General features: G+C 38.3%; 1 protein-coding gene across 4 annotated transcripts in view; it reads right to left on the reverse strand.

Annotated features, from left to right (window-relative positions):
- Ppp4r4 (protein phosphatase 4 regulatory subunit 4) overlaps positions 1-12,947 on the reverse strand; it is a 95,186-nt gene that overhangs the window by 7,691 nt on the left and 74,548 nt on the right. For 3 of the 4 annotated variants that reach the window (XM_005068367.4, XM_013112243.3, XM_040742569.1), the window contains 9 exons: positions 12,425-12,607; positions 9,380-9,485; positions 7,435-7,582; positions 4,732-4,876; positions 3,856-3,897; positions 3,689-3,763; positions 2,095-2,164; positions 935-1,021; positions 140-233 (listed from right to left, as the gene is read on the reverse strand). In XM_005068367.4, coding sequence (XP_005068424.1) covers positions 140-233; positions 935-1,021; positions 2,095-2,164; positions 3,689-3,763; positions 3,856-3,897; positions 4,732-4,876; positions 7,435-7,582; positions 9,380-9,485; positions 12,425-12,607 — 950 coding nt within the window. The remainder of the gene's footprint in view (positions 1-139; positions 234-934; positions 1,022-2,094; positions 2,165-3,688; positions 3,764-3,855; positions 3,898-4,731; positions 4,877-7,434; positions 7,583-9,379; positions 9,486-12,424; positions 12,608-12,947) is intronic. The other variant, XM_040742568.1, reaches the window with a different exon arrangement.

The raw sequence follows: 12,947 nt of genomic DNA on the forward strand, positions 1-12,947 counted from the left end.
AAATTGACAAATTTTCAACCCGTAAAAGAATACAAAATTAATTCTGATTATAATGATGTAAATATTCTGTGTAGATAAATAGGGTAACCACAAAATAAAAATCCCAGTTAAGAATGAACATTTGACAGCACATACATACCTAGCACACTTGTCTAAGTTGCCATATTTTGTATGAAAAGCTTGATTATTAAAAGATTGGCTTCGAATCAATTTGGATTTCTTGATTTCTTTGCCTAAAGTAGAACAAAGAAAAATACAACTCTCAGTTCTCCCTTAACCATTCCAACCCCCAAGCCTTCCTCAGATCACACTATGTCTGGAAAAACCCAGATGGGTAAAGTTTCCACTCTTCAGTTGGAGCTGACTACAGTAAGTCTCATTCAAACCACCCATGAAGAATAATGGAAAAACTACATGGAAAAGTTTAAGACACACTCAAAGTGAGAAAGTGTAATGGCCTGACAGGGATGAAGACCTTTACACAGACAACTCTGCCCCACCCTTTGGCCATCGGAATATTGAAACAGTAACCCTCAAGAAACTAGAATGCCCCCAGGAATTTCATGCAGTAAGAAGAGAGAGGCTAAATCCCTGGACAAGAGATTTACACTCTGCCAGGTCACCTGACAGAGGAGACAATGAGTCAGTGTCAGAGAGAGCTACATGTGGGCCTTGGATGCTCAGATATGCATAACTTTACCCTCTAGTTAAACCTTAACCTCATAACAGCACCCTGAAAATGGACATAGCAGTGAGGGAGGGGGATGTCACTGGATTTTTGTTCCTCTTCGCAGTGTAGCCACACTGAAACATTGTTTTCATTATTAAAAAATAATTGGGTACTCCAGAAATCATATATCTAATCTAACAGTAAATAAGCCTGCAATTTGTCTTTGGAAGCTTATATGAATCATAAAACAGCATGAGTCCTTACTTGTTGATGGAGTGCTAGAAGACGGTCCAGGAACAGAAATCGGGATGTTCTTGGGCAGGCTTTGTGTTGGTGTCTTAGACTCTCTGCCTAAAATAAACTCTGGTTTCAGTTGTGTCATTTCATCTGACTCCTGTGAAATTTACTATCCCTGTTAAATCAGCTCTATTTCCCAAATATTCTTACTTCATATATTTCCAAGTTTCAGTCTCGGCTATTGAGGATCAACTTGGCACCAACACTAAGCTTCCCTTCCCTCTGCTCTGAGCCTCATACTACTGCCTCCCTTTTTATGTACTCCTAATACCTATACCACATTAGTCAACCAGTTTTCAAAAATAAATGCTTTCTTAAATGCAAAAGGTCCACACAGTATTTCAGGCTACAAAGATAGAAAGTTACTGTAGCATTGGTGGCCCAAAGGTCAAAAGAATGTAATCTACCTCTGGGTGGAACCTGTGTCTGCTCCGTTAAGAGTTAATCCAGTTAGGCTGGTCAAAAACCTGACTAAGGAACCACCATGCTTCAGGAAGGTGGATTTGCCTTGATCAAGAGTGAGGGGGCTGGAGAGATGCTCAGAGGTTAAGAGCACTGGCTACACTTCCAGAGGTCCTGAGTTCAATTCCCAGCAACCACATGGTGGCTCATAACCATCTACAATTAAATGTGGTGCCCTCTTCTGGCATGTAGGCAGAACACTGTATATGTAATAAATAAATTTTCTTAAAAAGAGAGAGCAAGAGAAGGAAGAAATAATGATCCCTTTAATGACTTACTTTCCTTCCCTGAACTGGCTTCTGTGCAGCTCCTTACAGAGAGCTGCAGGCACACAGCTTCACAGGTCTGCTTTGCTCATCATGCTTCCCTAATGCTTTGGTCTTCACTCTCTCCAAAGCTCTCCTCCCCACCATAGGCCTTCCTGTGCCCCATCCCAGCTTAAGTCTTTCTCTTTCTCTTCTCCATCTCCCTCCTCCAGGAAGCTACTTTGATAAACAGCTTGCCTACTCCAAGGTTTTCTTGTAAAACCAATGAAGTTGTTCTTGAGCTTCTCTTTGCATGTATCCCTAAATTACTGCATCAACAAGACTCAAGAAGGGACCTGGATTTTCCCTGTCACCCAGCATTAACCCTGGAACAGAGTGGGAAGACACAAAACCACTTACGTTTCTTCTCAAAATTTTTCTCATTGGAAGACCTCCCTTCGTTCTGATGTTTCTCCTTATCTAGCTGTTCCTGTTGGGACACAGGGTCGTGTTACAGGTGCAGCTTGGGAGCTTGTTCTGGGGAAAATGACTCTTGCCTTTAGAGATACAAATATACCTCATAAAAATGCCATTAAAAATGGGCCTTTCCTTTGGTACAGAATTCAGAGGTTTGCTGTTGGTGTTGTTGCTGTTATTTGTTTGTTTGTTTGTTTGTTTGTTTTGGTTTTTATGAGACAGGGTTTCTCTGTATTGTTTTGGAGGCTGTTGGTCCAGCCCAGCCTCGAACTCACAGAGATCCGCCTGCCTCTGCCTCCCGAGTGCTGGGATTAAAGGTGTGCGCCACCACCGCCCGGCCTGTTGCTGTTATTTTAATCTGTGGTATTGCATATCACATAATATTGCTCCTGGGAGTTTGCCCCACTAAAACAATGACTTTGGCGTCACTCTACAATGAGCATTTATTCCCTACAAGGTGTTCACTGGTTCTCAACAACAGAGCATGTGTTTAACCATGGTTATTTCAATTCCTATTTGGCAAACAACAAAATATCTTTTTTAAAAAAAGAGATGTCAAGGTCTTTTCTGGGTGGTGGTGGGGCACACCTTTAATCCCAGCACTCAGGGGGGAGAGGCAGGGGGATCTTTGTAAATTCCAAGACAGCCTGCTCTACAGAGCAAGTTCCAGGACAGCTAGAACTACACAGAGAAATCCTGTCTCAAAAAACAAAAACAAAATAAAAAAAAGACTGAGAGGAAAGGGAAAACTCTACCAAACATGTTTAAAATATCTTATTGAAGCATGATATATAGAGAAAACTTAAGACTATGAACTAACAACCTGAGAAAAACAGCATTTCCACACTGAAGATTCTGTAAGGCTGACTGACCATCAACTTGTGATTATAGAGAGAGTGGAATATTGCTGACAAAATCAAACTAGCCTGGGCTAGATTTAGTCCTTTAAACAGGTATCCACTGCCCACTGCTGCATTTGCTTTAACATGTTTTAACTATCAAAATTAAAACTTTCTAAAGACTGTTAAATACACCAAGAGAAGACAGAGTTCAAGAAAATATTCACAACATGAGAGCCTGTGACAAAAGAGCTCTTAAAAATAATGTGAACAACCTACTTTAAATGGACTTTACAGAAAACAAGATAGTATGGCCAGTAAACAAAGAAAAGGCTGCTTATTATCTTTGACACCAGGGATATCTAAAGCCATATAGTTCTAGAAAAAAAACATGATCACACTCTTTCTAGAAACTGATTCAATGGATGCTGAGGATGGATGGCCTGGGGCAGGTGGGAATATATCTTCTAGGACTGTATACCTGTGGTTAAATACATACAAGTTTCAATTAAGAAACTCATTCTCAACTGTAATTTTTCTCCCAATTTATAAAGATAAAACTTCAGAAAATCAAGACTTTTCTTCAGTCTTTTAGGACATATGGAACAATGTAAAGCTGAAATAAATTAGCTTTAGGTTTACTGTCAAAGCCCATCTAAAACTAATCAGAAAGGAGTATGTGGGGGAGAACAACATACCATTTCCAAAAAAAGCAGTTCTTCTCTTTCTTTCTCTTGATCCAACAAATCTTTCTCATAATTTTTTTTCTGAAACTGTTTAAAATTTAAATCAGCATTGTCAATCATTAGTGACAACTTCTTGATACTATAAATATCTCTTTTACCATAAGGTAGAGTCTACTTACCACATCCATAGACATTTCCATTCTGTCCAACTCTAATACTGTCTACAAGGAAAGTTTTTAGAAATTACAGTTAATTCAACAATAATGAAACACAACCAACCAAGTATTTCTCAAAGAAATTCCTTCCCCAGGGGTATTCAAAGAGAATGGTTTACACTATGATACTAAGAAGCTAATCTTTCACTACCAATAAATGTTCAAAAACTGTATTCCAAAGTCACACCCACTCATAATCATTTTATTGATGATGGTGTCAGTTACATATTAAGTAGGTTTTTGAAAGCTGAAGCATTTTAAGGTTTGATCCCACTAACCCAACTTTTTAACTATCTTAGTTTTCTAGCATTTCCAAACAATCCACATGACAGATCTTTATGCTAGAGCAAAATCATATGGCATAAAGTTAGAATGTTTAGAAAGAGACGTGCTTGGTGATGCCAGATCTCCATGATGCTGACCCCACCACCTATTAGCCAGTGTTTCTAGCTCTAGTTCCTTTACAAAGTTAAACAGACTACTGTATTCACTCTGAGGTGGGTTTCCTACACTCTTCTAGAAAACATGACTTCCGGAATTTTACTGCCATGTGAACACTTATAAATAAAATCTAGTGAATGAAGTATTGGTCATCATTTGAGCCAGGCTCACAAACACCTCGAAGGTGCTCAATTCTTCCACAAGAGAGTAAGTGCTAGTAACAAAAATGATTACTCCTTAGAAATGTCCTTCAAAGGAACTGGTGTACCCAGTAGTAGCTAACACACCTGCCACTTATCACACTTTCAGATCATTATCTTATCAAGCTAAGGTAGGGAAACTTAAGTTAACACTGCCATACTGCAAGACACAGGTTTTATAAGCAGGAGAGACACTTACTTTTTTCACAATAGCCAGGACATCTTTATCTTTTTCTTGACATAGGAGTTTTCTCACACACATTTCTAACTGCTGAAGGAGATGCATGTCTGCAGGAATCTTCAGAGCTGATTTTACTTTGGGCAGCAGGCAGCAAAGTTTCATTCTGTATATAGAGTGAGCTTAATAATAACTAACAGTAATAGGAATGCGCAACTGAAAAAGTTCAAGCTTTAGAAAACCTCAGAATCCAACTGCCCATGCAACAGATATGTGTGGAGTGCCTACTATTTATAAGTCATTAATTATTCTGGATACCAAGACACAAAATTGAATCAAACCAACAAAATCCTCTTTGGGGGCTTGCGTTCTAGTTTGGGGCATGGAAAACAGAATGCATATAAAGAAAACATCTGCCAGAAAGTGGTCAGCCTAGAAAGCAGTATTAGAGTAGTTAATAATGTTTTCACTGTAAATATTGTATTTAAGGAAAGACCTAGAAAATCAGGGAGCAAGCCACTCAAGTGTTTGGAAAAGTATTGTGGCCAATAGGGAATAGTGGTAGTCTGAATTAGCAAACTAGCCTTGAGGCATACTATAGCAAAGATGAGCTTAATAGGAGACCAGAGTAGTCACAAGGGGCCAGCTCATACAGGGCCCTGTCAGTCACTGCACAGAGCCTGGCTTCTATTTCAGATGCAATAGAATGCTGGAGGGTATGAGCAGAAGAGTAAAGCGATGTGACTTAACTTTCCTAATTTTCAGCCGTGTTTTGAGACTAGACTGTAAGTGGTTAAGGAGAGGAGAGAAGCAATGGAGATATCCCCAAGCAAGAGCTTATGGTGCTTTGGGCCAGAAAGAGCAGCAGAGGTGCCCAGAGAAGCCTGCTTTCTGCGTCATTTGTGAGCAGCAGAGTGGCCTCGGGGACGGCAGATGGGATGATGGAGAGAAAAGGGTTTAGGTTTAGGCCTGGGAAGTGGGAAGACGAACCAGTTGCTTAGTGAGATGCAGAATACTGCAGAAGGAAGAGATGCAGACAAAGCAGACCCACTGCATGCTAGACAGATTAAGTATGGGATGTCCATTAGTCTATGGGAATTATAAATCTGCAGCTAGCTCAGTAAGCCTGCTGTCCATGTGGATGTCCTTGCAAGAGATAAATCAGGAATGCATAAAAATGATAGTTTAGGCATGGGAATGGAGAGATCGCAAGCATAAGGGCAGTGAGAGAAGAATAGAAATGGAAACCATGCTAAGGCACTACTACTGTCTAGATAAGCTGAGAAAACAAGAAACAATGGGGCTATGGAATGCTAGGGAGGTGATCAGAGATCTAAGAGACTAAAGAAAGCCTTCCCAGAAGATTGCCAATGAGATGTTCTGCTTTGTTAAGCTCCAACTCTCCCTCTTTTTAGGCTAGTTCTGGGGAGAGATGCTAGGCAGTTGTCTATCTTAAAGCTGCTGGATTCATTCATTCATCATGTGTTCTCCATGTTAATGCTCTGCATTTCTTTTCCAAATCTTGAGGCAGCTAGGTCTCATTTCCAGGATGCAGTGCCGACAGATATTCAGCTGAGAGCTCCTTCTACATAGTAGCCCTTGCTTCTGTGCATCTTAAAGGTGAAGAAGCTGCTCTATGGGATTCTTAACACTGCACCAATAGTCTCCATCTCAATCACTGCTCAGCACAGGTACGGGGGACATTGTAACTAAGAACCCTCAAATCCCCTTCAACTCTGGCCACTGAGGAATACCAACAGGATTTTCCCAGCCTTGATGGTGTCTAAACTCAGTAAATTAAATGTTAAAACATTCATGTAGAGAAGCACACAAAACATTCTTTATTACCCAAAATATATCTAGAAAACATTTTGATTCATGAACTCACAAGATTATGAAGTTCTTGAAAATAAGGACTACAGCTTTTAGTAAGAAATACTTTTTAAGGATCTTATCATACTAATAATAATTACTCAGCCAGCCTGTCAGGCTGGCTTTGACTTGTGCTTGCTCAATTCAATAAGAAAAAAGATCTGAGATGTCCATCAAGAGACTGAGATTTTATCCCAAGACTGTTACCAATCAGCCTATAAAGCCACCTGAGATGTCCATCAACAGACAACTGATAAAGAAAAGAAGGTGTATAAGCACAGTTCTAACAAAGAATGAAACACTGCTGCAACACAAATGGAACAGGAAGGGGTCACTTATAGTGAAATAAGGTGTCACAAAGATAAGTACTGCATGTTCCTGCTAAGATGAGGAAGCTGAAAAGGTGAATAGCAGAATGATGTTCATGAACAAGTAGAAGGGTAGAAGGAAGGAAGGTGGGAAGGAGGTGGGCAAAGGGTGCCAAAATTCAGTTAATATATGAGGGATATCTTGTAGCCTGTAGAATAGGTAACTACAGTTCACAGCAACTCATTATATATTTTATAAAAAAACTAGAAGAACAGTCTGGAGGCTCTGATTACATAGAAATGGCAAATATTTAAGGAAATGAAAATGCTATCTACCCTGGCTTTATTGCTACATCTAATATTCATATATTAAATTATCATGCTGTATCCCATGAGTCAACCTTCAAAAACAACTACTAAGATTCTGAAAGGAAGCATAAATTCCTCACTTGGCTTAATTATCTAAGAAAAAGAGTTTGCAAACATTTACCACAAAGGACATGAGAAATGCAACATTTTTCAAACTTTGCGTAGCAATACATACCTCACATTTGCTACTGGGTCATGAGTTAGTTCAATAACAGGTAGAAAGAAATATTTGCAGAAAAATGATTTGGAAAATATCTCTATGATAAATTCACAGGTATCCAAAAACCGAAGTCTATTCCAATAACTCTTTCCTTGACCCAACTCTACAAACAACAAAAATACCATAATGTGGTGATAATATTGTTTAAGACATAATAAAGCCACTGAAGATCAGAATGCAAAGCTAGCCACAACCAAAGAAGCTGGGCAGTGGTAGTACACGCTTTTAATCCCAGGACACAGGAGACAGAGGCAGATGAATCTCTGTGAGTTCAAGGCCACCCAGGACTACATGAGAGTGAATCTAAAAGAGAACAGAGCTCATGTCTTTAATTCCTTTTATCCCTATAGAGGTATATAAGATAGAAGTAGGATCTCATATTCTGGCATTTATTCTCCAGCCACGTTGAGGATAGGAAGGCAATTAGTCTCCAGTCTGGACAATTAGTTGTATCCCTCCCCCAGCCTTGGTAGAGGTAAGAGCTCTCTGGTGACTTGACTGCTTTGCTTTTCTGGTCTTCAGCTTGAACCCCAATATCTGTCTCTGGGCTTTTACTATTCATGTTATACCATAACCTAATTTTCCCTACCAGAAATTATATGTTATAAAGCTCAACACCAAACATCTAAGCAAAGTTTCATTCTACCTGAAATTTACTTAACAAATACAAGAGAAAAATAATCATTATATACTCTAGGTTTGTAGACTACAATATTTACACATCAAAAATTAGGAAAGGGTTTTATTAACACTGAATAAAGTTCAGTAAGCACTGGTGGACTATGAAGACTGGATGACTAGAGAGAGTAACTATGTTTGGCCATTGCCTATATGCTGAGTACCCTGTAGACAGTATCTTATTGAAACCTGGGACGCAATCTAGTGGATATACACACTTAAACCAATTCAAAGGCAGTCTCCAAATCGTCCAAGTCTTTTCAATCTAAACTAATTGTTCTCTTTTTGTTTCCTTAAACATGTCTAATGTGGATAAAGTCATATGCAAACACAATTATTGACAGTACTTTAGGTCAGTATTTAAAGAATAATCTCATTTTTACATAAACATGCAAAGTTAAAGTTCTTAATACTTTAAAAATGAGACTTATTCTAAATTTAAGTCTGTACTACTACAAAATGAAAACAGAATTAAAACAGGCCACAAAATGAAAATCAAAATATACTGAGCATAATTTTTCTTAAGTAGAATTTTACAAAAGTACTTTTATTTTTTCTGAAATAATCAGGAAATCCTCCTCCTTGTCTGTGTTGGATAACAGTTTTATTAAAAATATTTAAGCATAATTGTCAAAGCAAGTGTTCTATGATTAATAAACTCACTAAAAATGTATATACCACTAGGATGATTTCTGCCATGACTTTTAGCCCTTAACAAATCACAATAAATTTTCATGTGTTAACCTAGTTTCTAAATACATTCAAATCATCACAGCTCACTAGATTCACACTAATATTTGCTGCCAACAGCATTCAAGAAAGAATTGTAAGGCCACATTTTGTTCATTCAATTAATATTGAAAACAGTGTTATAAAATAAATTACTAGACTTAAAAATATTCTATTCATGCTTTAGTTCCAAATGCTATTTCACCAAGGTAGAAATTAGTCTTTCAACATGTATTTATGTATTTAAATTTCTCGAGTGTGGGAATTCTCAAAAGAAAGCTCTGATTAAATACAATTTCCCTCTGTGAAAATTTTGATTGTGACATACAGATTTCCAAAATAAACACAAACTAGCCACAAAATTCAACTAAAAGCATACACAAGTTATTTACAACCAGCAGCCTATTTTATCTTCAAAAAATGGCATGCAATGCATTGTAGATGTAATTAAGGTCAAATACTTCAGAAACTTTTTTCCAAAATTATTACTTACGCTCAATTAGTTTTTGAATGACCTCATGCCTCTGCTCTTGTTTACGATTATAGCGTAGAAAAATGCATAGAGTTCGTGCAGCTGCTCTTTGGACAGGTAAGACATTCTTAAAGAAATAAAACAGGAAAGATAATCACACTACGCTAAGGTATGTTCTCAACAATTAGTCCCCACCAAATCAATTAGCTATTGACTAAATGAAAAGTGTTCACTGTCGTTCAAACCCTGACTCACACCCTTCTGGAGGGATCTCTGTTACCTAATGTTAATGTCACTCAGAAAAATAAGATATCCTATCCCAAGATAATTCAATTTCATAATTACATCCAAATCATTCATGTTTGACTACCATTTCCTGCCATCTCATCTTAAATAACATGTTCCTCAGGCACCCATCTTTTCATGCAGCAGAATATTAACTGTTTCTATACATTCAACTAACATTTTAGGGGAAATACCATGTGCCATCACCAAAACTGTGCCACTTCTAAAGCAGAAATGTAGAGATCCCATGTCCAGATACATTGTTGAGGAATTTGGGGGTTGGTATCATTTCTAAGGCTGGAGACTAAATATCTAAGCCCAGGATGTACAATGCTATTTGGGGCTGAGGAATCTCAATTTCCTATGCCCACACAAAAGATGTAACATTTGTCAGTGTGGAGGTAAAGGTTCCAGAACTCTACATAAGGTAGAGAGAGTGCCACCAAGAAGAGCAAAAGGACCAGCTGATGGGTAGCATTACCAGTATTTCAAACCCTCTGTGCTTCAGATTCCCAATACTCCACTATAAGGAACCTTGATTCTGAATGAATTCAACCAGTTACCTTTACTGGAAATTAGAGAGGAAGAAAAACCAATACCTTAAAGAAAAGTCTCTAAACCAGGTATACTGTGTCAACTGTAAATTCATCTTCACCATCCTGACTTACTCGTCAATATTATAATATTCCACCACCTAAAACCCAGATTACTGCAGTGGGAATCTCTGACATGCAGTGGACTACAGTTGTATAGTGTAGAGACAGTCGTACTGGTTGTGCCCTCTTCCATCTACACAAGTGTCCATTCTGCTGGGCACTGTGCTATGTGATATTGTTAACTGTTGGATACAAAATGACAGTATCTACTATGGTTTAGAACTGAAAATTTAATAACTCTACATAAGCAGAAATATAACAGAGCTTAAATAAACTTCAGACAGGGAACTAAATAAACGCCTCTTACTCTCTTCTTTCATTTGATTTAGTATTACAGAATTTCAAATGCATATATACAAGATAAATGAAAATACGCTGTTTATGCCTCCTGTAACATGTCTTATAATACAAGGCAAATATTCATTTGGGATAGAATGCAATGATAAAGGTCCCAGAACAGCTTCTTTTTTTTGCATTTTTAATATTTTTATTGAAGTTAGAAACAAGTTTGTTTCACATGTCAAACCAGGCCTCCCCAGTCTCCCACCCAATCTCCACTCAGATCCCCAGGGAAGGTGAGGCCCTCCATGGTGGATCTCCAAAGTCTGCATGATGCATTTTTACTAATTATAATTTATAGATTATTTTGTTTTGTTATATAAGTATTTCTATTTTATAAAAATACTACTATCAATATTAATCTGAGTAATATGGGAAGGAAGGAGGAGAAGTGCTTAGAACAGCTTCTATGAGTTGCCTTAGACTTTTAAACATGTGTTATGGTACCTGTGTGCCCTCATACATACACACATGCACACACAGAAAACAAACAAATAATAAATAAATACAAAAGTAAACAAGCAGTTATTCTTGTCAAATCACTTTTAAAGATTATTATGTATACAGCACAACCTTAAATTCCTCAGATTTCCATTGTTATATGTGATGAATTTGTTGGGCGGTGGGTAATAAACTGTGCCTCTTACTTTCTTAAGTTGAAAACAATGAAAATAATATTTTTCTCTTTTCTAAATCTTTGAAACTAAAACTTATTTTGAATTTTGGAGATGACTCTTGAATTCCTCATTTCCCTCTTATGAAATGAAAAGGTAAGGTACTTCAGTTCAGATTGCAAAGTAGAAACATATGGAAGGTTTTTGTTTGTTTTTGACTTGCTACAGGAGATTGAATCTATGAGCTTATGCATGCTATTCAGGTACCCTATTGCTAAGCTACATCTCTAGTAGTTTCATCTTTTGAAATAAAATACTTTATAACTTTTATTAGGATGCCATCATGCATGCACAGTGGACTGCAGGCTAAACAGTCTTTTCTGGAAGTATTGTAAAAGGTAGACAACTTCACAAGATGACACATAGCTATTTGGAAAGCAAGCTGCCACTTCTTTTAACTGAATAGACTATCTATACTCAGGTATCCAAACTTTCAGTGTAACTGTCATTAGTCCCTCTAAAAGACACAGTATGCACACTAGCAGGGACTGCTGGGAGTCGTGAGAATAAAGGGCTGGCAGATGTGAGACGCTGACTTGTGGGTACACTCAAAAGAAGAGCAAAGCAGAGGTTCTTTTGCAGTTGACAATACTGAGTCCTGTCAACCTTTTTCTCCAGAAGTACTGGAGTCTGAGGTAAAGGGCAGGAGATGTAGCTCAGCAGGTTGAGTACTTGCCTAGCAGGCATGAAGCCCTGGGTTCAATTCCCAACACCACATAAACTTAGTATAGTGCCACATACCTCTAATGCCAGCATTGGAGAGTTAGAGGCAGGAGGATCAGTGTCACCTTCAGCTATGTAATAAATTTGAGGACAGACTGGACTCCCTGTGCATTGCTTCTAAAAACAACATGAAAGTGTGAGATGAGTCCATTGAAGTGGGCAAAGAGTATGTGTAAGATGAGTCCTGTTCAGACCGCCATGCAGCCAATGGTGGAAGAACAAAGGGTAAATCAAAGAAGCAGAGGAGTCTTGACTCCCCTCCTCAGAGACCTATGGAGATGCTGCTCTTCCAAGCCCATAGGAACTGAGGTTGTATTGTGAAAAGGTGAAGAATTTGGTAATGACAAAATTATTCCAAGTTCAAAACAATCGGGAAATTCAGGGCTCACATTTGTCATCATGATGGTGAACATTCTTTGCAAGAAGCGATAATAAATCTGGTCACTCGATATGATGTGAGGCAGACATGCATATTTCTGCAGCAGCTTCTCATGGGTCCTCCATTTCAGAGAGGCTGCAGCTCGCTGCTCAGCAGCCGTGAGTGCAGGAATCAAGTCAGGCAGAGAAGACAACTGGAAAGAAATACAATCGTGATGGCAACTAACTCCATCAACTGCAGCCTGTAATGATGTAAATACACACCAGGGAAGGACTTCAGGGTTTAGAAGCTATCTCCGCTGTCACCAGAAGGCAGCCATCAGACAGACCGAGTATTTTTTTTAATGCTTGAGTAAAATTTATGGCACCAGAAAACGAAATCACTAAAGCCTGGACTTGTTATTTCTTCCTTGGTTGGTTACCATGGCATCTATTCTTACTGCCACAAAATTCCTTACATATCACTTTGGGCAAGTTTGACCTTCTAAATTCCTACCCTTACTGGTTATACTTGTAATAATCATTAACACTGAA

The sequence above is a fragment of the Mesocricetus auratus genome, unplaced genomic scaffold (assembly GCF_017639785.1).
Source record: "Mesocricetus auratus isolate SY011 unplaced genomic scaffold, BCM_Maur_2.0 Super-Scaffold_15014, whole genome shotgun sequence".
NCBI classification, from domain to species: Eukaryota; Metazoa; Chordata; class Mammalia; order Rodentia; family Cricetidae; genus Mesocricetus; species Mesocricetus auratus.